Source organism: Pleuronectes platessa, chromosome 10 (assembly GCF_947347685.1).
Source record: "Pleuronectes platessa chromosome 10, fPlePla1.1, whole genome shotgun sequence".
Taxonomy (NCBI): Eukaryota; Metazoa; Chordata; class Actinopteri; order Pleuronectiformes; family Pleuronectidae; genus Pleuronectes; species Pleuronectes platessa.
The window spans coordinates 14,401,911-14,427,555 of NC_070635.1; the positions used below are offsets into that span (position 1 = coordinate 14,401,911).

The 25,645-nt window shown below is 42.8% G+C and overlaps 3 protein-coding genes and 1 pseudogene across 3 annotated transcripts; 3 read left to right on the forward strand and 1 right to left on the reverse strand.

Annotated features, from left to right (window-relative positions):
* The first annotated feature begins 191 nt into the window (after window positions 1–191).
* Window positions 192–5,692, forward strand: im:7147486 (zinc finger protein 836). The gene is made up of 2 exons (XM_053432734.1): window positions 192–399; window positions 2,261–5,692. The coding sequence occupies exon 2, from the start codon at window positions 2,317–2,319 to the stop codon at window positions 5,260–5,262; it is 2,946 nt and encodes a 981-aa protein (XP_053288709.1). The 5' UTR covers window positions 192–399; window positions 2,261–2,316; the 3' UTR covers window positions 5,263–5,692.
* Window positions 5,693–8,950: 3,258 nt separating this feature from the next.
* On the forward strand, window positions 8,951–11,792 carry LOC128449062 (uncharacterized). Its single transcript, XM_053432060.1, has 2 exons — window positions 8,951–9,169; window positions 9,674–11,792. The coding sequence occupies exon 2, from the start codon at window positions 9,717–9,719 to the stop codon at window positions 11,343–11,345; it is 1,629 nt and encodes a 542-aa protein (XP_053288035.1). The 5' UTR covers window positions 8,951–9,169; window positions 9,674–9,716; the 3' UTR covers window positions 11,346–11,792.
* Window positions 11,793–16,227: 4,435 nt separating this feature from the next.
* si:dkeyp-84f3.9 (zinc finger protein 729) lies at window positions 16,228–24,307 on the forward strand. The gene is made up of 2 exons (XM_053433171.1): window positions 16,228–16,360; window positions 16,717–24,307. The coding sequence occupies exons 1-2, from the start codon at window positions 16,244–16,246 to the stop codon at window positions 20,140–20,142; spliced, it is 3,543 nt and encodes a 1,180-aa protein (XP_053289146.1). The 5' UTR covers window positions 16,228–16,243; the 3' UTR covers window positions 20,143–24,307.
* A 298-nt stretch (window positions 24,308–24,605) lies between these two features.
* LOC128449286 (trypsin-3-like) lies at window positions 24,606–25,645 on the reverse strand (annotated as a pseudogene).

Sequence of the window (25,645 nt, forward strand, 5' to 3'; positions counted from 1 at the left end):
GAAAAAACTGCAGTATTTTTTTCAGCATCTTGCCTTTATTTTATAAGTTACAGATCTATGTGGGACAGGGTCTCACGTGACCTGCATTACCGACTGTAGTCACAGCACCTCATCGTGGCGCAGCTCCAGACCCCGCGGTAGGTAACACGAGTACATCCCGATTTGACTGCGCATGCGCCGGTATCGCTCCGCGCCTGCAGCCGATGCAGCTCTCGGTGCTTCTCCCCCTGCCACAGCTGCATGACGTCTGGTCTCCACCGAGCCGAGCTCAACCGCCTTTCACCTACCCCCGAGAATTGATGCCTCTGGACGGGCAGATGTGCGCGGAGCCATTGCTTCTCCTCCCGCTTAGCCCTTGTGGCTCCACCGTGAAGGATATCGCTCAGTCTCCTGTGACTGGTGAGTACGTGAAGACGCGAGCCGTTGTGTATTGTGCTCAAGCCGCTTCACAGGTCACGGTAACTGCCTCTCTAGCGTTGCTTCTCCCTCCCTCCTTCGGCCTTCACCGGGAACGGAGTCGGCCACCTCCTCCTCATCCTCCTCCTCCTAATTCAATTTCTCTAGCTTCCCCTGTGAGATGTTTGTGTGCTGGGGTCAGACACCGGGCTAGCAGACGTCGGTTAGCTGAGTGAAGCTTATGATAATTAGCTTGTTAGAACCGTACTGCTTGTGCGTTGCGTAAGTGTGTATTGTTTAGTGAAGCACCATGACTGTTTTGTTTAGCCCACCATTAGCAAGCTAACACACATTCAGATCCGCAGTGTCCACTGGTGGTGTTGCCTGATTTTCTTCGCTGCGGGGCTGTGTTGTGGTCCCGTCCATGTGTTTGGTGGCTCACTGATACTCGTCGTCATTCGAACGTGAAGCGCGAATGAACCTCGGTGTTTATGGTTTACTGATCTAAGCGCATGTTGTGGTCATTTTTTAGGCGACTGACCAAACATCCGGTTTAGTGTTGTATCATATGTGTCCTGTATAGTAAGCGAGGGGTCCAATAATGCTCCAAAATGGCTGACATCTTCACTAAAGACAAAAATGTGATAAAAACGTTTTATGATGGCTCTAATCAATCACTGCCTCCAGTGATTGGTCAATATTCCCACTAACAAGATGTTGTTTTTCAATATCTAAATAATTGTTTATTAAATATCTGTGAGGCTTAGAGAAACTGATGAGAAATTATTCAAATTGAATTCTCACCCTTGCAGATTTCACCCAGGTCTTTGATTTAAGGCTGGATCATTTTACACTGATCCAGCAGCACCAATTGTTTTCTACTGATATACCTGCAGAAGTCCTTCTGTTTATACAAACTTGTAGATTTGACAATTTACTTTGGTATACCTACTGTGGTCATCTTCACAAATTATGAAGTTATTCCAGACCCTTGACTATTCTGATCCCCTTCCAGTGTTATTGCCTCAGATAGGCCCAGTTCATACCTGGCATTAACATCTGTCTCTGGCTACTTTCATTCAGACCTGTCATCAGAATGCATCTATACTGGCATCTAACTCTGTCGTGTGCAAATACCTAGGTGTGTCATTTCTATTCACAAAGACCGAATGATGTTGGTTTTAACTAGTCTGATCATGGCCCTTTTCAGACCCGGTGTTAACGTCCATCCTGAGAGATCTGAGTACAAGAGGAGCGCTTATAATTTGGGGGGGAAATAGAAACATAAACTTGTGGCAATCAGTGTTACTATTGTAGAGGTGACCTTAAATATATGAGTTTACGGGGAACATCAATAAGTGTAAGAGAATTTGATGTATTTTGAAAATGTATTGTAGGCATTGTATTTAGCCTAGGACACATTTGGGTTCACATAACTAAAGTCATGTGGGCATGCGCATCCCTGACCACCTCCTTATGTGGTCTGAGTGATCAGATTTCAGATTCCTCTTCAAGACGTTTTGGGCGTGGTCACACATTTTTTTCAAGCCGTCCCCTTGTGATTAGATCATTCAGTAAATGTCTGTGTGCATGTGCTTCTAATCTGAAATTGTAAAAAGATTCATGATTGAACTTTTTCTACATCAGAATGCTGATAAACGCTATTTAATAATTTAAACGCGGTTTAATGCAATGTAATCTGTCCCACTTCCCACCTTGCTTGTTAACATCAATGCATAAGCACAAAGATTCCGCATCTACAAGTATGTCATTAGAACAAGTGGAAAGATTCATTTAATGAATATTCATGAACATGAAAATCGTCAGTTTCAATTACTGACACCATTTTATGTGTGTTTTACAGGAAACTTCCTCGCTTGACCAGAACACTAGGATCGTCTTGTACATTCAGCTCCCAGGATGCTTGGCTTACAGGGAAATACTTCGTCCTCCAAAGTGTATCGTTGTGTGGCGTGTTCAGCCACCTTCACTGGACTAGCCTCCTTGTTGGTGCATCAGGCATCCCATGCAAATACACTCTCCAAGGTCTCTGGCGCACCTCAGCAGCCTGTCATCAGCCCACAAGAAACACTGTTCCCGAGTATGGACTCGTCCAGTGAGCGGACTGGTCCAACACCACTCTTGCCTGAGAGCCATTCACCATCTTTTTATATTTGCGATTGTGGAGAGGAGTTTCTGGACTTCAGTTTAATGCTGGAACACAAGCGTTCACATGTCTCTCAAATTCAGCTTCTGGATAACCATATTGGCAATCAGGGTTTTCCAAACCAACAAGTGTCATTCAGTTCTACTGTAACCCAGCCAGGTTTAGGCCTTGATTGCCCCTCTACCTCGAGGTCCCCACCCGTCGAACTGCCCAAATTACAAGACCATGAAACAGATGTTAGCTTGGGGGATGACATTGCCACCCCAAAGCCTTCTCAAGGCCAGTGTAGACCCCCCCAAGATAACTGTGAGAAACAACTTGACAACATGTCTGCCACAAAGGAGGAAATACCAGAGACTCAAGATGTGCATATCCAAGACAACACAAACTCTGTTCTTGACCCTGAAAAGGGTGAGAGTTTGCCCAAAAATAACGCCCTTATGAAATTGCTGGCATCAGCGTACATTGGCCGCTTCCCATCTAGTCAGTCTCTGAATAACAATGATCACACAGTAACCCTCAAACAAGAAGTTGTCCCTGTTGATATAACACCAGGAGCAAAAACTGAATTGCCCTCAATCAATGATCCCTCTATTGCACAGTTGAGGCGACTGCTTGCAAAACCTGGTATGAAGACCAAAGCTCCACCCATTAGCCGAATTCTTGAGTCCAGTAAGAAGAGGGTTGTCTCTCTGACTAAGACTTTCTCACCGGTCGTGGTTCTAGAAACGCGGCAAAAGCTGATGGATCCTGGGAGTAATGGCATATATGGGACATATCAATGTGGCCGCTGTCGTAGGGTCTTTCAAAACTTGGACAGACTGACAGAGCATCATTTGTTGCACAAAAAAGAGAGGATTAAGTGTTGTCGTCGCTGCAAACAGCTGATCATTGGGCGACCACCTTTACCTGACAATCATGTATGCCCTCAGTTGGGAAACAAGACCATACAGTCCTCAAGTTCTAAAAGCAAAAGCAAGTTTCCATTTGATCAAAAAATACTGCCATTCCATAGGCTCAATAACACAAAAAAGGTTTTCTATTGTCCTTTGTGCAAGCACAGCTATGCACGGAGGTGGAACCTCAAAATGCACAAGTGTCAGGGGTCAGCTCAGTCTCAGCAATTCAATCCCCCCACTCAGAAAATGCTAGTACTGAGATCAAACAGTACACCCAAAACAAATACAGAGGTTAAAGCTGGGCCTGAAGTAGTTCAGAGTATTGCTGTGGGCACAGAAGTTACCCGTCGTATCAAGGTAGAATTGTCTTCTAATTCAGACCACACTGCAGTCACTCAGTTGGCCTGGACTCCTCCAGCAAAACGCTTTTCACCATTTTCCCCCAAACCTCCAGTGATGGAGCAGCACAAAGAAACCTCTCTGTGTGGGACTTCACTCCAGCAAGAAGAAGAACCAATCTGGGATACAGTTAACAGTGATGACGGTAATAAAGGGCAGTGGACAGTGCCCTTGGATGATGAAATGGAGATGCTCAATACAGCAGTGAAAGCTGTTGATGACAGGAAGGTGAGCACATCTGTGTCAGTCAAACAGGGAGAGACAACACCTGCCAGCCTGCGCGTTTTTGTCCGAGAGGGTTTTAAACGTTACCCATGCAACAGATGCCAGAAGACCTACAGCCGGGCATCTACCTTGAGGCGCCATCTACGGCTATGTGGGTTCAGGCCACGTGGACTCGGGGCTGTAGCCCAGGGTGTCAGTCACGGTGCCTTTCCTCTAAATACAAACAGTACAAAACCGATGTTTTCTTGCTCTGTCTGTGGGAAGAACTTTAACCGCAAGGACAACATGATGGTTCACACTAGGAAATGCCAGTTACAACGAACAGTGCCTGATGTGGAAAGAGGAACTGTGCAGCAGCCGAAGCAGGGTTTGCCAGGCAGTCCCGCAGATTGTCAAACACAGGATGCTGATGGAGGCAACTGGGGCTTCATGTCACTGCCCTCTGTACTTCCAAGGAGGGTGACATGTGAGTGTGGGGTCGGATTTACATCTCCAAGGCTTCTCCTGGAGCATCTGCAGAAACATGCCCAGGAATCCTACACATGTCCAACTTGTGGAGAGACTGTTAATTCCTGGGCAGACTATGAAGTTCATTTGCAGATTCATATGCATCCTCATCACCAGCTGCTAAAGGGACTGCAACCGCAAAGATCACAGCCTCTGCTACTTCGATTTCAGCAGCAACCTCCTCCCAAGCCTCCACAGAAGCAGCCGCGCCCAGAGATGCTTCCAAACCCCTCCAAAAAGCAGCGGATCGGATGCACACGGTGCGGCAACACTTTTGCCACTCGCTGTTCCCTTCGAAGGCACGTGTCATGGAACCGATGCAAAGGTGCACGTGTGCCAAATCTACCCACAAATCCGCCAAAAGTCCAGCGCTGTTCCCACTGCAACTCTGACTTCCCGAACACTATCAGTCTTATATTTCACCAGAGGAGCGGGGCTTGCAAGCCTGCCATTAAGCCTGTCCGTTGCCCTGTCTGTCTCCGCTGGTTCAGCACAGTGGACGGTTTGCAGAAACACCTGCTCACTCACAAACAGTCTGAATCCTATAGCTGTGACATCTGTCAGGGTACATACCCAAACCTTAAATCACTCAAAAACCATCGTCGGAGGGTACATCGTATCATGGCTGGAGATACTAAGAGCCCAACACAAGAAAAGTTGACATGTTAACTTCATTGACTTAATGTCTAACATGGGAACAAAGTGCTTAGCATAGAATTATTATCTTCACATATTTTTTCTCCACATTTGCCAGTTGTGATTTTCTTGTTTTTACTTTCCAGGAGAAATTTTACAGCTGCATATGTTGTTTTCTAAGCAACTCCTGTGGCATAGTAGCTTACCACTGTAAAAATAAAAGCTTTGATATACTGTACATTTTTGATAATCCCTATAACACTTAGTGTCATTAGCCTGTAAATGTTATAGCACTTGTTATCGAAAATGTTATCACAGAGTTTGTGATGTAGCTTGTGATTGTTCCTGGTGTTATTAAACGTACCAGATTGTCAATTGTGTACATTACATCGTTTTGTGTCATAGGGGATCATTTGTCTTACTAAATAAGGCAAAAAGTAAATGGTCAATGGAGGAAAATGTCTTTCTACAGTGCGTGTAGAGCTTGTTTTTATATGAACCTGAAAATTTGTACCGATATCGAGGCTTAATGTCTTTCTCACTATTATATTTTTTTCTCTAATTGTAATTATCCCAAAAATTGTTTTGTTGATAGAATTAATAGAAAGGTATATGCCACCTTGTGGAGTGTAGACTTATGATAAAGCAATCAAAATGAACAAAACCAAGTTCCTGACTAATGCAGCTCTATAGAGTTCTATGATTCTAACCTGCTAGACACAGGTTTCAGGTGAAAGGCTAGTACATATAGAGTTGCAGGTTGTGGTAAAGTTGCAACATGTAGTTTACAGTGAAAATTTAAGAGCTTGACTGACAAATGTTGTCATGGAATCTCAAGACACTATTCTCTACAGAGAGTAAATTTAAGGTTAAGTATTTCTTCCAACCCTTCAAATGGCTCAGAATATTTCAAATATATAGGCAGGTGTAATGTGTTTGTTAATGTGTAATTCCATTTACAGTTATTTACTGAGGGATATCATTAAAGGCAGCTTCACAACTCTACGCTCCTCTATAATTAATTAATTTAGCAAGTAACCAACTGCTGCAGAACTCCAGACTTGCTGTGTCACGTGGATGGTGCCATTTTCATGAAAGTTTGGAATAATGCACCAATAAAGCATATCAAATGATAAGAGTGATATGATAGTGGCTCCTGATAAGTTATTTGTACTTATGGCTGTGTCTTGAGGGAGTTCCAGTTCCAGTGTCAAAATTGTGCATTATGAAATGTTGCATATCTGCACAATTTCCACACAGCAAATCGGATAAGTAAGTATTCCACCATAACACTTTGCACAGCGAGCTCGGGGAACAGGGTTTAATTGCTGCCCCTTGCATTGTCCGTCAGATTTTAAGGCGATCTAGGGCAATAAACTTACACAATTTGACCTTGCACACAAGGTTGAGTTGGATTTAAAGTAAGAGTATTGATGTGTAAAATATTTAAATAATATTTAAACTGAATTCAACATGTTTTAGATAGTGTGTGCCAGTACCAGGGCATTATACTAATCCAACTCTTCTCCAGTATACCTGAAACAGAAGTGTGCAACCATAAAACCGAAAACAAAAAATGCTCTGTTTATTTACTGGGGTCTGACTGACACTACCTTCTTGTATAATGATTGGGGGCTTTCAAAAATATCCCAGTGTGCACCATTTAGAAGATAAATTACACTATTAAATTAGAGATGCTGACTGGTCTGCGCATTTCTCAAGTTTTCGACTCAAATGAAATGTAACGCCACCCCTCATTTACTTGAATTAAATCCAATTTTGCACAATTATTCCTTTACACTGACAAACAAAAAGAGAAAACTGTTGTCCCAAGGTTTAGATGCATACTTTGCCAAAATGCAAAACAGTTTGGGCCACAGCTCCTGATCAGCAGGCTGAGGTGAGACTGTCTCCAAGGACAAGAATAAACTGTCAGGTTCAAACATGGAGAGCCCTGGAGGTGCTGTAGAACATCTGTGTTTCCATGGCAACTCAGGAAACTCCATCTGCTGTGCTGAAAGCCTAAATAGGCACGAGTAAGAGGGTATGTTGTTTCCCCAGTCAAGACTGAAGTGTCTTTGCTGGATAATAAAACATCCATATATATCGTAAGCAAGAGAACTGTAACGAAAGTTCAAAGTATGTTGTTTTAATGCACAATGTATGCTGTAAGCATAGCGAGGGAGTATAACGCATAATAAATCTTCCTTAGATTTGTAAATGTTTATAATCGATTTGTCATCCGCTATCATCTGCTCATAAAGAAGAGTTTAAACCCGCTGCCTTCGCTCAGGAGCTAAAACCAGCCTGAAAAATAATATAGGGTTCGATCATAGATCATTCGGCTTTGCTTCCTTTGTTAGCGTTAGTGCTCTCACGCACCTGTGCATGACTTGCACAGCAACCTACACACTCTTGATGTACTTTCTGAGTGTATGAAAACTTTACTCAGTCACTTTGGAGGGTGAAAAAAAGTGGCAAGCCAATCTAAAATCATAAATGTGTGAAATATATCTAGTTTGATTTTGAAGCAAGTTCTTAGCAGTGATTTTGCATGGTGGTGATGCATAATAAAGTGTTGACACAATGTCAAAAATGTTGCCTATGAACTCCGTTTTCTGTTTCTTTTTCCATTTCAGAACGGCACGCTTCAATGGTTTGGCAGTGCACAATTATTATCTGTAATAAATGCACTGTGGGCTGCCCTAAACCTATTGTCTATAATTCATCACACAGAGCCACCATCTGAGGTAACATAAAATAAGGCATCCAGCTCTGAATCTCACTTTCATGTGGGTATAAGGAAGGAGCATTTCACTCTCAGGCTCAAGGCTCAAGTATTATCAGCATATGATTTAACTGAGAAGAGGTTTATAATAATTATCATCAGTGCCTTTTAATTAAAAACATCAGCACACATCCATACATTTTAACATTCAAAGACAATATTTATAACATTGACCCACAACCTCCACCACCAGAGCTTTATAATATGGTCACAATCTAGCCTCCAGCAATCAGCGATGTGGCCTAGGGGGGGGATAGAGTGGTCATTCTCCAATAGGAAGGTTGGTGGTTCAATCCCCACTCTTTCCCATCTGTCACTGGCAAGATACTAAACCCCTTAAATTGGCAGGACTTCAACCTCCTATTCATTGCAAAATATCTTACACTATGTAAATTTAAAAACAAAAAAATCAAATTAAAATAAATGAATCCGCAGTGCGCAGTCCACTTCTGCGCAAGATGAGCGCAGTTTACTTCTGCGCAGGAGGTGCGTCGTCCACTTCTGCGCAGGAGGTAATACAAATTAAATGAAAAAAATAATAAGTATTTATAAATAACAGAAAATAAATGAAAAGTAAATTTTCATCAATTTCAAATTTTCTGCAAATTTTGGTAAGTTGAGCATGTTAAAGCCCTCAAAAAGCCCATTCATTTGCCTGAAACCAAAAAAATAAGAATCATTTTAATTTCAATAGGGCCTCACAGTCTGTCAGTGTCTGTCAATGCTCGGGCCCTAATAATGTGTAATTTATTACTGATAAAACATTTCATTCTAGATGCAATGTTTTGACCGTATCGTCCTTTCTGTGTCCGACTCATGGGTCGAGGTTAAATTCACCTAATGTAACTAATAACTAATGAGATTCAAGGTGAACTGACACCTCCTGTCGATAGGTGGGGGTGTCGCGCGGCAATCTCGTGACGATTCCCTGTAGAAGTGCGCCAACCGAAGAAGAGGAGCGAGGAGTTTCCGTTTTTCTGGCCTCCTGTATTTTGCTGTGGCTAATGGGTTAGCTGCAGCCACTCGGGCTAAACGCGGTATTTTGGCCCGACTCGGAACGTCTCACTTAGCGACCATGGACAAGCTGTTTGCGGTTTGCTGCGGGGACCTACCAGACTGTTGATACGGCTCCAGTTTGGTTTCCATGTGAAAGTAAGCCAACGTTATTGTCCATGAGCTAGTGGAGGCTAACTTTAGCATGATAGGCTTGTAGCTTAGCAAGGCAAGCGCGCGCTCTGCAAATTAACAACAATAACACATATATAGCATGACAAGTTCATTTATTTTACAAATATTAGGTTTTATAGAAACTAACTCTTATAACTATACATTTGCCGGGTTAATACGACGCGTATTTCATTAGCTTGAAAGTGTATGATACCCGGTAGAGTTCATGGACTCGACTCAGAAGTTTGGACTTTTTAAAAGGGGAATAAAGAGCAAATTACGATAAATAGTACAAGGAGGCAATAAGGGATTGGAATAAATATTGGTTTAGGCTAAGCATGCAGTTAACTCTGTTAGGTTAACTTGGTCCTCAGAGTCAGATTGTGTCAGCTGCCAATAACATGTTGGGTGTTCCAGAATTTAATATTTGGTATATTCAAGTAAATTTTTCTGTTTGCATTCAGTATGACATTATGATACTCTTTGCAGGGAGGGAGCTTCAGAGGGCTGCACGTCATCAGTGAACACATCCATGCCCAGCCTGATCATGGAGAGAGAGCAACAATCACTGCAAAATATCCTGGAGGATGGATTAGGCCGGGATTTGATGGATGCCGGACGGTTTTGCTTCAACTGTGAGCAAATATTTTCCGATCGGAGATCCCTGGAGCTACATATGTGTCTTGCTTCAACACACATCTGCTCCTGTGGAACTGAGTATACAAAGTACGCAGACATGTTAGACCACAGCACGACACATGAACCAGGGCACCAAGTCCTTGACCACGAAACGATAAGAAAGCGCAGAATTGAGAAGCGCATAGCAGAGGAGGAGCAGCTGATCAGATTACAGACCGGTGACGTCATCTGGGAGGCACCGAAATTGAACATTGTGCCATCAAAATCACTGGCAGTGATGCCCATGCTGCAGGTACCCATTAAATCAGCTTATAAGCCACAAGTTCCCATGCAGTCCGCACAGATTTCACAAGTGCCTCAGTTGTACCCCTCTGCGTCAAAAGCGTCCCTTCCCCAAAAGTCTGTCAGCTCTGTAAAGGGCGTGAAGAATGTTTTTGCAGGTGTAGGTGCACCAACGGTGGATCTTTGGACACTTTACCAGCCAGTTGTTTTGCTTAAAACATCACGTCGGTTTAACAAGATAATGCCATACGGTTGTGGTAAATGTGGGCAGTGTTTTTCCTCAAAAATGTCTCTAATCACCCACCATGGCTCTCACGTCACAGATAAAGTTTCAGGCTGTATAGGATGTGGGCTGCTGCTCTCTAGCAAGAAACTCGTGCCTCGCTTCCATGTCTGTAACTCGCCCAGCAATGTTACCAAATTGAGACTCATTACTGCGAGACCGGTTGGTTTCAAGATGCCAAAGGAAGCCAGTATGGACAGTCAGAAACTGATTACCCAGGGGCCGCAGGCTTGTTCCTCTATACAGGTGAAAAGGCAGTATTCCATTGTAACCAATAAAGGCGTCCGGAGACCTTTTGTCCCTTCCAACCTGCAATTAAAACGCCAGGATATCAGAAAATACCATAAAAGCGATCAGGGGCGTCATGTCACTCCATCGCTGCAATCAAGGATTTGGAGTCCTAGCACATCCAAACTTTACAACACTGTCTCCCTTCCATCTGAGAGTCAGAGTCCAAGTCTGAGTGCATCCAATAAAAGCAGTCACTGGATTCCTCACTCCATGCAGACAAAGATGCCCACAAACATTGCATCAGCTGCATCGAGCAAACCTACGCAGATGTCCCCTACAACAAATGGGTTCAAATGTCGAGTCTGCCATCTTCCTTTTGAATCTGCTCAGCTCCTTCAGAGGCACAAGTGCATAAGAGCACGAGAGTTTATGGCACAGCAGGGCCCGGCTGGCAGACAGCAATATAAAATAAAGATTTTGACACCAGGGACAAGCCCGGTTCCAATTCAGATGAATGGTGAAAGAAGATTCCAGGTCCCCGCTGCTGGTAACATGAAGAAAAGCCAAGTTGTGGCTGTCGATCTGGGCAGAGAGCAAGATGAAGTTCTTGTGAACAAGAAAACGGGAGTGGATATGGACGATGATTGTTACATTGTTGAAAGTGGACCAGAAAAACCTGCTGAGATGATTTACCAAGTAACCTCATCTGTTCCTATTAAAACTTGACAAAACTAAGGCGCTACATCCAGTTTGCATGTTACATTTTATGTTAATGATGGACCCAGTACAGGAACATTGCAGCCTCTAGGTTGAACAGCATCCACTAGTTTAAGTTTATCACAAATAACAATTTTCAAAGATTGTGTACAAACATGCATCTTGAGCTGGATCTCTCTCCTCAGAACAGTAAACAGGATTAACTACAGAGTCTGAAGTTGGTATCTCTATGGTTATAGAAGATGTACATCAACATTGCTCATTATTAAATGTTTGTGCATGGTTCATCCTTATATGATGGGATAACCAGGCACTGCGCTTTGCTTTTAAAATATGTTTTTGTATGATCAGATATTGTGTTGTGTGACTGGGAACTGACCACGATACCTTGTGTTCTTGCCAGTTTTGGAAACTTCAAGAATACATTATATGTTGTATTAAACTGTATTTTTTAAATTCTGTGTTTGTGTGTATGGGTGAATGCAAAAAAGATATTGGGGAGATTATTCACATGATCAATTGACTGAATGTATCGTGACTTTAACCGAGGAGCTATGCAAACACCTGAACTGATGACATATGTTATACAACAGGAAAGTCCAGTTTATAATGCATGACAAGCACAGTAAATGTAAGACTTTCAAAATATTATGGCAGTTAGAACAGATGTGAAATCCTAAAAGGAAGCCATGATTGGATGTATATTGAGTCTGATATGGTGGCAGTAAAATAAATGTTTCTTCTGCAAATGTATATTACGATATATAGTATTATATTCCACAAATAGTATAAGTACTGATCTAAACTTCTGTAATTATTGTTATTTGAGTCATTTATATAGAACTATGCATCAATTGTATCGTAATGTGGCTCCGCAATTATCTGGGCGTCCAGCAGATGGGGCCATTTCAAAGAAAAACTACGGTGCTGACCGATGAGGTCGATATCTATCGGCGAAGAGGTATATCCTCTACCTGTCTATGATTGGTTTGTACAAGTTGCCTCACTGGATGATTGGTTAAGGGATATAAGGATAAGCCAATCAGAGACATCCTAGGGACCGGTCCTCGCCAACCTCAGCTTCTATTGGGGAATTTGTGCACGTGGTGTTCAGGTGTGTTTGTGCGCTTGTAATCTCCAGCACTTTGAGTAGAATAAGAAAGCAAGCACCTTATGTCTGAATAACACATAGACGAGAGTGGATGGTGTTTGCACAGGTGGTGCTCTGCTAACATCTGCAACCTGGAGGCATGTCAGGCACATTTCTGGTAGTTTATCTCCCTGTCAAATCCACAAACGTTGGTGCATATCACATTTCCAGTAACCCAAGTGTATGTAAATAAACATTGCATCTCAAACACAACAAATACATAAATAAATACTAACAGACACACTCATGGTTTGCCAACCTTTACACTACTGGACCTCCGAGGGGGGTTAGGGTTTAAAGGTTAATTTAAAATCATTTAGAACCCTTACCAAGGAGGTTCTCTGCCATTTTGCCTCTTTTATTTATTTTTGGTTTATTGAAAACAACTATTACTAATATGAACCTTAAAGACATATTCATGTATCTAGATTTGCACTGGTGTCGATGCAGTATTAAGGAGGGGAAAAGAAAAACGCCAGCAAAAGTTAGATAAATGGATCAAATATATAATCTTTATAGGCTTTATTCAATCAGAATAAACAATTCCAGTAGAGAAAAATGTTTAAGGGCATTTTGTCTGCCATGCAGTGAGGATAATTTGCAAATATCTCATGATATGGGGATCCACTTTTATTTTATCTTAATTTTTCTAATTAGTATCGAATGATATATCAGTGTATTAAGTGTTTCATTCGGGTTATTTATTTAAAAAACAATAATAAAGAATAATATCCAGAGGAGGTATCCTCATCTCTTTTGATTGGAGCCAACTCTGACATGAAGACCACATCGGGAGAAAACACGCTCCGAAGCCTCAAAGTCCTTCTCAAAAAAACTACACGAGTTGTGATTCCAACTAAATCTCGTTCGCTTTGACACATTTAAAATCCGACCTGCAGCGAAGCGGAAACTTCCCACAGCCCTGAAACAAGCTCGCTGTTCTCCGCGTGATGTTCTCCTCTCTCTGCTTCATGTCTGAATGTCGACCGTGCCGCTGCCGCTGCTCGCCCTGAGGCCACGAGAGAACACCGGGCTTACGCGAACAACTCCCGGGTCCAGGCACGTCCGGTGGTTTTCAAGGAAAGCCCAGTACCGACACAGCACAGCACACATGAGCTAACTTGAGCTAGCCAGTCGCTAGCCAGTGCAGCAGCGGCCAGTGCATGGTTACGCAGAGACCCGCAGCCCCGACTCTCCTTATCAGGCAAGCACTTTGTGTTTACTTCCGCCCGTGTGCGCACCAAGGTCCAGGGATAGCCCACGCATGTTTGAACTGCGTGAACAGACACACGGGAGCTGACATTGTGTCTAACGGGTTGTTCCGTGTGGCCGGTGCTGTTTAATAAGCGCAGCTAGCATCAGGCCTAACGATAGATAGCGGCTCCGTTGATACTTTGGTGTTGAAGGCTTTAATCAGCAGTGATGGCTGTAGCTGTCAGATTAATGGAGTTTTCAATTACACTCTGTTGTGTTTGTCAGGTTTTGTAATCATACTCAAAAGCTACGTTGTCGTTGTGTGAGCATGAGATGAAGAACGTAGGACATGTAACAGACAGGATCATTATAACCCAGTGTGCATTTGCTCTGTATTGTGTCTGTATTGCTTTGCAAACTGCACCAGACTACACAGGTACACATTGTGTTGTCAGGTTCGGCACTGGTTCATGTGGGAACTTTAAATGTGTGTAACTTGTGATCAGATCAATGCCATACACAACTAAACGTTTCCCAGTTCATACCAGACAATCTCTCAGTCAATCATAACAAATTTAATAATAGCAAAATCTTATATTAAAATTCTGGGCATAGCTCTACTCCATAAACATCTTAAAAGTTATATTTTAGAACTTGGGAGCTTAGTATAATGTGAATCTTTGCTTATGTTTTACTGGATCGATTTTCAATGTGTACTCAAAATCTAAGAAACCCTGAAGTTAATGTGCAGAGTTATTTTAAAGGGATAAAATTCCTTAAAACCAAAATCTTTTCCAAAACCTAGCTGCCACTTGTTTTCATTTTCTTGCACCCAAATGTTGATTCGGTGTTTAATCCAGTTCTGTCACATCTGTGAGGTGTTTATTCTTCTGTTTGTTCATTGACTTTTTCGAAGATCATGCTTTCCCGGTTCAAATCCTGGGTTGTCTGTGAGGAGTTTGCATGTTCTCCCTGTGCCTGCGCGGGTTTTCACCGGGTACCTTCCTCCCACAGCCCAAACACATGCAGATTGGAGTTGGGTAGATTCATTGTAGACTTTAATTTGACCGTAGGTGTAAATGGTTGTTTGTCTCTATGTGTTGACCCTGTGATGCACTAGCCTGCCTCTCACTTGCCGTCAACTGGGATTAGCTCGAACCTCCCAGCAACCCTCAAAGGATGAGAAGTATAGATAATGGATTGATGGATGGACAGATCTTTTCACTCCATTTAATTATTATTATCATATTACATACAGTGGTATTATTTCACGGGTAGATATTATTTCATGTTGTCTTCAAGGTTTTGTGTCTCTGTGTGAATCTATTGAACCTGGTTTTCATTGCGCTCAGGCATTGTGCAGGTTATAGCCTGTGATGGTTTAGTTGGTCGGATTTCGTGTTTGGCTTGTTGAGAACTGAGCAGGAAGTAGAGAAGTGGATGTTCTAAATTGACAGTTGATGCCACAGTTTGCCTGCATCACAGCTGCTTTTTGGTCAGATAAATCTTTCTACTGAAACAGTGCTGCAACTAGCATCCCAAAAGCAAACCGCATCGCTGGCTGAGGATCATAAATAGAGAGAAAGCACAGACCTTACAGCTTGCACAACAAAAACGAGGGTAGATTCACAGATAACTGAAATTACAGAGCTCGCTCCAACATCTGCAGAAACCCCTTTTTCACTCATCTGCCTAGACCTGTTTCAGGTGGGATTAGCCCAGACTTGCTTTACTGTTTTCTAATGCAAGCAGCTGACAATGTCAAAATGTAATTCAGCAAAGTTTAAAATAGTGAAAAAACATCAACATTTTTAACCAAGAAACTAAGATTAATGCTTAACCCAGCTGTTAAAAACTCACTGAACCCAATGGGTAACAGGATCCAAATAGAAGACCTTGTACAGATATCTACCTATGGAGTAAAACTACTGAATATAATGTTACAGCCTTTGTTATTTAAGAATTAGCTTTTCAAAATGATGAACTTCTAATATAACATATTTAATTTACTTAACTATCTGAGTTTCATTGAGATTGAAATATTCCAATGCGGAAATAAGTGGAGTTTTTAGCTAGATCTAAAAAAGACTTTCTAAAGAAAGACTAAATATTTCATAAATGTGAAAGAACTATATTAATATCAAACTGAATCATAAATTTGCTTGCAAGAAAGTGAAAACAAGTAGAGAAATTCAGGTTTGTATTAATAAATCCAATCTTGCCATTTTTGCTAAAACAATAGTCTCAAAAAGAAACGCATATGAAGAAGTTATAAATTTATCCAGGGATTATTTACATCAGGCCTCTGTCTAGTTCAGATTGGCATCACGCTTCAGTGCAAACACTTTAAACACTGGTTTGAATCCGGCAAATGAACTCCCTGCCTCACACCTCTTGTTATAGTGACCAGTGTGCAGAGCAAGCAGTTTATCCCCAGCTGTGATATTTCAGGGAATATTTATTAATATTTGAATGCAGACCATGTGACGTGATAACATTTTGCTGTAGGAATATATTTTTTGCGTTCCAACCTTCTTGTAACTTCAATCCACAGACTTTGGACATGGGGAGTAAAATGTCCTTCAGCAGAGGAAGCAGTGACCGAAATACCGTCTCTGACCTAACGTCTGTGACAGCTCGTCCGTGCAGTTCCATTCATGCTCCTTCGGACTGCAAGCAGGTAGCGAGAGAGAAAAGGAAACGTGCATAACGCTCCGAAAGTTTGGCCCTCTGTTAGAGCCTGAATCTTCTGCTTTTAAAACGTGAAGGATCTTGTGTTTGTGTAGGTCTTTTGACATTTAAAGGCTTTTCATATATTTAAATTAAAGTTCATTGATATAGTTTATGCTTTGATGATGTATAGTTATTTACATGATAACTTTTTTATTATCATATTTATAGTTTTCAAACATGGGATTTTGTTCTAAATTTGGGCTCTCAATTTGTAATACTTTCTCCTTTTATTAGCATGAATTATCTTATTGTGTGTATTTATATATATTCTAAGACACATACCGTTTCTACATTCTTCCACAGATACCTGAGGATAAGAGATGCAGGGATGAAGACCTGGACTCCAGTTGGAGAGAGGAAATGAAGGCGACAGAGCCGAGTCAAACTGCCCCTGAGTCCCACTCATCGTGGACTCTGGAGTCTGACGGCCACGTTCACTCTGAAACAGGCAGCAGAGCTAATAGTCAGCAGGCTGCGGACATGCCCTCACAGGTAGGGATGGAAGCAATGGCTGCTGCGATCGTGTGCAGCTCAACAACAGACACTCACAAACAGACTGTGGAGGTCTGCAAAAAACACAGGCGCGCCCGTAAAATTAAAACGCGGTTGACTGCGGCGGACAAAAACAATCCACATACTGCTGGTGTTGATGCAGTTCAGCACGAGGAGATCAGCACGACAATACCATTGCCAGCAAGTTTGGAAAACCACACCAGTGGTGATGTGCCTCACACTGTAGACAATCCCTTAATCAATTATTCTGCTCCTCATACTGTCTGTGATGGTAAAGTAGAAGACGATGTGCCTGTGTTGAGAAAGAGAAGAGGACGGCCAAAAAGAGCCCAAATTACAGCTTTTAAAAACATCTTTACTGAGGAAGCTGAGGACAATACCCCTGGCGGTCCTGCAAGGAGGCTGAGGAGTAGAGGAGAGGGGGAGCCTTGCACGCAAGATGAACTTACTGGATCTGATGCATCAAATTTACAAGCTGTTAAAAGAAGAAGGAGTAAACTGGCTGATCAGCAGGTTCCAGCTAAACTGTCCAGACTGGAGGGTTCCCAGGAGGTCTCGGCAGTAATGGGCAACAACACTGTGCCTGTGTGGCTGTGTGGGGGGAGAGCGGAGACAAATAAGCAGGTGGAACTTAACACTGACAAACAACAGACTGAAGCAGACACACGGGAACATCAGTTCTCCCCGCAGTCAAGAACAGGAGAGCAACAGACAGAGCAAAAAGCTGTAGCAGTACCGCAAAGGAGACTGCGTTCCCAGGCTGCAGCTGAGCCTGAAGTTATTCCCTCAAAGGATTTACACAGTCTGAATAATATAGTGGGCATCACTGACAGTGGCAAGGCTTACTCACTGAGCAGTCCTGACTCTCCAAAGGACACAAACCTGCAGAGTACAGAGCTGTCCAGCCCTGATGTTGTATTGTCTACAGAGCAATCACCAAAACTTGTCGGCAGCCGCCCTGCTGTTAAAACTGAGAACATAGAGGCGGAGCTGGATCATTTAAATCTTGTGTCAGAGCCAAACAGCCCTAAATCTTCACAACACAGTGCCCCCACCACACTTAAATCCAAGGGTCCGAACAGTCAGCAAAACATGTTAAGGCGCAAGAGAGGCGGAAAGAGGAGGAGGAGAGTAAGTAACGTGTTGATAAAGAGCGAGCAAGTCGTTGAGGGCCATGAAGGCAGCACCGACACCCAACTCACAGAAGACTGTGCAGACGTGGATAAGGAGGCCAAGTTAGAGGATGACGCAAATGTCATCTACATTAAAAGAGGAGGCAAAACTCTGATGAAGTGCGGCTACTGTGGTCGTGTATTTAAATTTCAGTCCCAGTTCGTCATCCATCAACGGATTCACACGGGAGAGAGACCGTTCAAGTGTTCCGAGTGTGGCAAAGGTTTTACCAAAAATTCCAACTTAAATCTGCATCTCAAGACCCACAGAAAGAGCAACATTTACCAAAAATGCCCATTTTGCAAGATCAAATTCTCCTGCTCAGAGTACACGTCTCATATGGAGATGCACGCACAAGAGCTGGCCCAGGAATCCGAGAATGAAAAATCTGAAATAAAGAGCAGAGGGGTTGACCATGAAAATGGCCAGGCACCTCAGACACCAGTTTCCCCGGGGAAGAAACAAAGGAAAGTGTGTCAGTACTGTGGTAAAACGTTCCCCTTCCAGTCCGCGCTTGTAAGACATGTGCGTGTCCACACGGGGGAGAAGCCTTATAAGTGTGATATATGTGCCAAAGCTTTCGGTCAGGCTTATTTCCTCCGCGTTCACGAGCTCACGCACTGGTCTGTGAAGCGTTACAACTGCACACTCTGTGAAAAATCATTCACTCATTACAGCAATGCAAAAAATCACACGTGTCGACCCACGGGAGGAAACGACGACTCAGAACCCAACAGACGTGCAAGGTCTTCACTGACGTACACGTGCCACATCTGCAAGAATATTTTTGACCATTTGCAGGAGTTCAACAGTCACATGAAAGCCCACACTGGTGCCAAGCTTTACCGCTGCTTGTTTTGTGACAAGCTGTTTGGTGTAATGTCTGAATTTAACACCCATCGCAACCAGTGCAGAGAGAGAAACGCCTCCAGGTCTGGTGTAAAGGAGGAAGACAGAATGTCCCTGATACAGTACACAGTGCCTGCTCTGAGGTGTTCGTCAGCACACTACTCGGTTTCTCCCATCACTGCTGCAATATGCGGAACACGGACAAAACGACCACAGACGATCCACAAGAAACGCGTCGCTGACCGAAAGAAACCGTTCCAGTCAGTCGTACCGGCCCACCAGCTCTCGCACCTCGTGTCCAAGTTAAACGAACTGGACAACCGATCCGACCCCAGGAAATATCTGTGTCCGAGCTGCGGGCGACAGTTCAGACACATGGGCAGACTCCGAGCCCACATGCTCACGCACGCCCCGGGTCAGAGGTACACCTGTACCTGCTGCGGTAAGACGCTACAAAACTGGAGAAAACTGTGGCGTCACCAGCGAATCCACAGACAGAGACACGGCCGCTTCACTTGTCCTCAGTGCGGGCGAGGCTTTCGGTTTGCAGAGCCTTACAAGAAACACATGAGCGAGCACCAGGAGTTCCAGTGGGTTCAGTTCAGGCCTAAGAAAGTGTTTCTGCCTTATCAATGTGAGCAATGCAGGTGCAGCTTTAAGACTCTGGACTTGCTGTTCAGTCACCAGCTTTGCCATTCAGCATCGCAAGACACGCACAAGGACGCTGCTTTTGATGTATACGATTTATCAGATGAACATAGTCCACAAGCAAACAAGAAAACGTTTGCCCCTTCTACTAACGACTATATTGCAACGGTACATGAACTTGAGGACAGCTTTTCTCCTCTGGGAACCTCTTTCAAGTATCCAGATCCACTTCCTCCAGAATCACATCTAGTGCCCGTGATTTCTCTTGTCGAAAATCCGGGTGTAGATTCGGGTGAAGCGTCCCCGTGTCCCAGCACCATGCACTCAATCCAAGACAGAGAAACCAGCCATGACAGACAAGATGGAAATCCACTTGGAAAACACATTACACCGTTTAGAACTGTGAAAAGATGCACGGCCCAAAATGCCAGCAAATCAAATGATGGGTCTTCAGATGGTATTCAGTGCGCTGTGTGTGGTAAGGCCTATCCTGCCATTTCAGACCTTTATCAGCACTATTTACAGCATGCTAGAGGCCAGGTGTAAGACCATGCATACAAAGATGCAATTCCTCGTACTATTTGTTAATACAGTGGAAAAAAAACAAAATATGGCACTTAAATACCTGGAAACTATTTTAAACTAATCATATGACAAGTTTCCATTTTGAAGATATGCACTGAGGGCCTGATCTACTAAAAGTTTAGTGTAAAAACGTGTGTAAACTTTATTTTACCCACAAAAGAGACTGCAAGCTGGTCTGCCAACGATGCGCACTGAGGATTGCATTTAGAATAACACACACTCTCCATTTAGTACGTTTGCCTTAATGAATATGCAGTATCAGGCATTTCTACCTGAGTGAGCAAAATATTATGATAATTTAGCACACACACTGTGATTAACAAAGCCTGAAAATAATTGCGGCGATTGTGACGGCGTCTACATTTAGGGCCTGACCTACTAAGCTCCCAAATAAGCAGTGCTTAATTGCGTGTGATTATAACAGACTGCAAATTCGGTTGGTGGGCGTATTGCCGGTGATCTACTAAACATAATTGCGTAAATGATAACAGGTGCAAACATGTTAGAGGCAGTAGGGCTGCTCTATTATCGAAAAAATCATAATCACGATTATTTATGGACAATATCAAAATCACCATTATTTAAACGATTATTAATATGTGCCCTTATTCTGAAGTCTATGCTTTATTTTTTTTAATCACTTCCAGTTCCGGTAAATACCGATGTCGGCTGCGTGTCTTATTCATCCGTGAAACCAGGATATCGGTGCCCGGTTATTCAAACCCTTAATGATGGCAACCCTAACACTCTATGACCGACTGACCGGCGCGGAGAAATGCGGGTCCGGTCTGACCCATAGATATGGTCGGACCGGTCTGAACAGCCAGGCGGGAGCGCGCTTGAGAATAGTGGTGTGCGGCGCGGCCGCTACATGGTCTGCTGCTGCCCTCCCTGCTTTTCCACTCGCGCTGTTTTTTTCACAGCCGGTCACCACACACACAACTCGCCTCCTTCACCTTCACTTTACAGCTGCTTGAGAGTGAGAGCCAGTCAGCTGGGCCGCTGAATGCTTTGGAGGAAGGACTGAATTGCGCATGCGCGTCTCTTCCAAATAATCGTTTCAACTCGATTATAGTAGTTTAGAGATCGTTTGACCCCATAATCGTAATCACGATTTAATTTTGATTAATCGAGCAGCACTAAGAGGCAGTATTATTTAGATTAGGGTTTTTCTCGAGTTACTGGTTTCCGCCCTGGATCATTACGGGAGCAGATTGAACGAAAGTGCAAAGCGAACTTGAATGCCATGGAATGGGAGGTGTTAGTGGATGAGACAAACAAACGTGTTGCTGAGCTACAGCAAAGAAATGTTAATATAACTCAAGGAAATGCGAATAAAGAAAATGCTGTGGGTGAAACATACACCGCGTTCCACATTATTATGCAAATTACACTTTGCTCAGATTTTCCTAAATAGTAATGCACAGCCAGTCAGTATAATTTTCAAGTCATCAACTGTTAGAGTATAATTCAAATTTTATTGAACAAACCTCCCAATGATAACAGTATTTTTTTCAAAAATGAAAAACTCAAAATGGAGTGTTGCAAATTATTATGCAGAGTTTCTGAGTTTCAAAGTTTCAAGATATTTTATAGGTTGTAAAGAACTAAAAATTGTCATTTGTTGAATTTGCAGCATTAAGAGGTCATACTTACTGAAATCAAAAAAAGTTTTAATCAAAAACATCTTAACAGGTCAAGTTACATGTTAACATAGGACCCCTTCTTTGATATCACCTTCACAATTCTTGCATCCATTGAACTTGTGAGTTCTTTGATAGTTTCTGGTTTAATGTCTTTGCAGGATGCCATAATAGCCTCCCAGAGCACCTGCTTGGATGTGAACTGCCTTCCACCCACATAGATATTTTGCTTGATGATGCTCCAAAAGTTCTCAATAGGGTTAAGGTCAGGGGAAGATGGGTGCCACACCATGAGTTTCTCTCCTTTTATGCCCATAGCACCCAATGCCCCAGAGGTATTCTTTGCAGCATGAGATGGTGCATTGTCATGCATGAATATGATTTTGCTTCGGAAGGCACGGTTCTTCTTTTTGTACCACGGAAGAAAGTGGTCAGTTAGAAACTCTACGTACTTTGCCGAGGTCATTTTCACACCGTCAGGGACCCTGAAGGGGCCTACCAGCTCTCTCCCCATGATTCCGGCCCAAAACATGACTCCGCCACCTCCTTGTTGACATCTCAGCCTTGTTGGGACATGGTGGCCATTCACCAACCATCCTCTACTCCATCCATCAGGACCATCAAGGGTTGCACGGCACTCATCCGTAAACAAAATAGTTTGGAAGTTAGTCTTCATGTAGTCCTGAGCCCACTGCAACCTTTTTTGCTTGTGAGCTTGGTTTAGGGGTGGCCGAATAACAGGTTTAAGGACACTTGCAAACCTCTTGAGCATCCTACATCTTGAAGTTCGCGAGACTCCAGAGGCACCAGCGGCTTCAAACACCTGTTTGCTGCTATTCAATGGCATTTTAGTGGCTGCTCTCTTAACCCTACGCATTTGTTTGGCAGAAATCTTCCTTATTTTGCCTTTGTCTGAACGAACCCACTTGTGCTGTGAATCAGTGACAAATTTCTTCACCGTCTGATGATCACGCGCAATTCTTTTGGAAATATCCAATGTTGTGATACCTTGACCAAGGTATTGCACTATTTGCTGCTTTTCAGCAGCAGAGAGATCCTTTTTCTTCCCCATTTTGCCTGAAACATGTAGCTTGCTTAATAATGTGGAACATCCTTCTTAAGTATTTTTCCTTTGATTGGGCTCACCTGGAAAACTAATTATCACAGGTGTCTGAGATTGATTTCAATCATCCAAATAGCCCTGAGACACAATACCTTCCATGAGTTTAATTCAAAAACTAAAAAATGAATGTTTATGACCCTTAAATCCAATTTGCATAATAATGTGGAACGCGGTGTAAAGAATAACCGATGAAATTACGATAGAGTACAGGAAAGATAACAGGAAATAAGAAGATAACATGAAATAAGAAGAGCAAAAGATAAAAAAGCTCATCATAAAACCTCGTCAAATAAAACGATATAACTCCTTCCATGCTGTCTCCTCCTCACCACAATTACTGCAGCCATCTGTGCTCATCGCTGTGCCGATTAGCACCTACCTTTCAAACTAATTCAATATAGACTCATTCACAATAGGCCAAATTATTTTCTGCCTTTGGTTAATCACAATGCGTGTGTAAAATTAAATTATTTGAATCTATTCCTCCCAATGCTAATCGGCACAGTGTCACTCTTTATTTGGGATCTTAGTAGATCAGGCCCTGAATGTACCATAGAAGAATGAGACTACATTTTCAACTTGACACTGAAGCCACTACGCTTACTTTGGTTTTTCTTTTCTTTGAAAGAAGCATCCCTTCATTCATGCGATTGGCTAAATAACATTTCAACAGGAATTATAACATTTGTGAATGTCCGAACATAAAACCTCAGTAAAAAAAATAGTTCAAGCACTTTGAATTTGTGTATTATCTTGTTGCCCTGACTCATTGTACCAACTTTTTTATTTTCACTCCCAAGTCAGTTTGCAAACCACCACTGACCAGATTTCAGACTGAATCTATTTATAAACTCCTTGAGTTTCTTTAATTAAAAGTTGTTGTAACTGCAAAATCAAGTTTTTCATGAAGTTATTCAATATTATGAGCAATCATTTGAATGGTCCATTTAATTTCAAATTCATTTCATCAATTTACCGACAAATTTACTTCTGAAGATTTAATATCAATTTTCTGATCTGTAAGTCAAACTGTAGCTAAAATGTTTCAGAGAGCACGTTTAACCAATTCCAAATGAGTTTTCCTGTTGAGGGACATGCGGCTGCTTTTGTGTTAACATTTTTAATGTCAGTGTCGCACTCATCATGCGCATGTTTGTCAAAGGGTTTGTGATGCTGTGGATTTGTGATGTGTTGGCTGAAATCAAATGATGCTAAATTTCTATTACAAACCTTCCACACTTTCAGCACCAAGTTCTGTCAAACAGCCATTGTTCTTCACTACTGCTTTTTCATGCTTATATGTTGTATATAGTTTATCTACAGTTTGTCTTAAAAACATTAAAGGTCACTTTTGTATTAATCTGCGATTGTTTGTGTAATTTCTAGGCAATAATGTGTCAACATGAAGTGAAACACCTTTGCTCCACATTTGAGGAAGCCTTGAGATGCTGCAGCTGCTAATGCTGAAATCTCTAGTGATGAAATTATGTTAAATTTTAAGACGAGAAAATGTTTTTATAAATCGATCTTTTAGAGAAATATATCGTGAATTAACATTTTAAGTACAGTAAGTCATATTTAATACTAGGAGGCTCATAATAGTTAGATTTTTTTTTTTATTTATGAAAGGGAGGAGCAGAATTGACTATGAAGTAACTTTAGTTGGAGGACATGGTGCTGTGGATCCAGGAGTTGTAGTTGCAGACCTTGGCTTGTTCCTCTGGGCACATCCGTAGCCCCAAGACACCACACCCTGCAGCACACCGTTGCACACCAGGGGGCCACCGGAGTCTCCCTGATAGGACATGGACAGAGAACAAGACGTGAGCAGAGGTGTCCTCAGGTTTGATACGTCCACCTGAAGAAACAGTGAAGATGACTTTAGCTGGTACCTGGCAGGAGTCCTTGCCTCCCTTGAGGAATCCAGCACAGAACATGTTGGAGGTGATCTGTCCAGGAGCTCCTGCAGCTACTGTCACTCAGGATGGGGGCATCCATACACATGAGGAGGTCAGGGTAGTTGTCTGGAATAGAAAAGGCCAGTATAAGTTGGTACTCCTTCACCATCATGTACCTAAAACCTTTCCTGTTGTGTCTGCAGTGATTCACTGACTTCCAGAGCCGCTCAGGTTGCCCCATCCAGAGATCAGACAGCGGGTGCCAGCGCTGGCACAGGTGGAGGGCAGGGACACAGGGCCGACGTAGCTGTTCAGGGTGGCGGGCTTGATAAGCTTGATCAGCATGATGTCATTGTCCAGGCTGCGGCTGTTGTATCTGGGATGACGGATGACCTTAGCAGAGTTGATGAACTGCTCGGTGCCCTCGTTGACCGCAATGTTGTGCTCACCAAGACGCAGCTGGACGCGGCTGACAGAGAGGGACATGGGTAACAAAGTGTAAGTCATGTGTTTTGAGAAACCGTTATTACAGTTAAACAAGTGGTTTTGAATGTAATTGTCCACACTTACGACTTGTAGCAGTGAGCAGCAGACACCACCCAGGTGCTGGAGATCAGGGAGCCTCCACAGAAGTGGTAGCCAGAGCTCAGAGAGACCTGGTAGGGCAACGCGTTCTTTCTGCACTCACAGCCTCCAACAATCTTGTCATCCTCATAATATTTGCATTTTGTTACTGTTATCTTCTTGAGTAACTTGTGTGGTCTACCTTTGACCTGGGCCACCCAAATACCTCGACACAT

Coding starts and splice junctions, on each gene's coding strand:
- im:7147486 (XM_053432734.1), top strand. CDS start 2,317: ATGCTTGGCTTACAGGGAAATACTTCGTCCTCCAAAGTGTATCGTTGT.
- LOC128449062 (XM_053432060.1), top strand. CDS start 9,717: ATGCCCAGCCTGATCATGGAGAGAGAGCAACAATCACTGCAAAATATC.
- si:dkeyp-84f3.9 (XM_053433171.1), top strand. CDS start 16,244: ATGGGGAGTAAAATGTCCTTCAGCAGAGGAAGCAGTGACCGAAATACC. Junction 16,361..16,716: donor CTCCTTCGGACTGCAAGCAG/GTAGCGAGAGAG, acceptor ATTCTTCCACAG/ATACCTGAGGATAAGAGATG.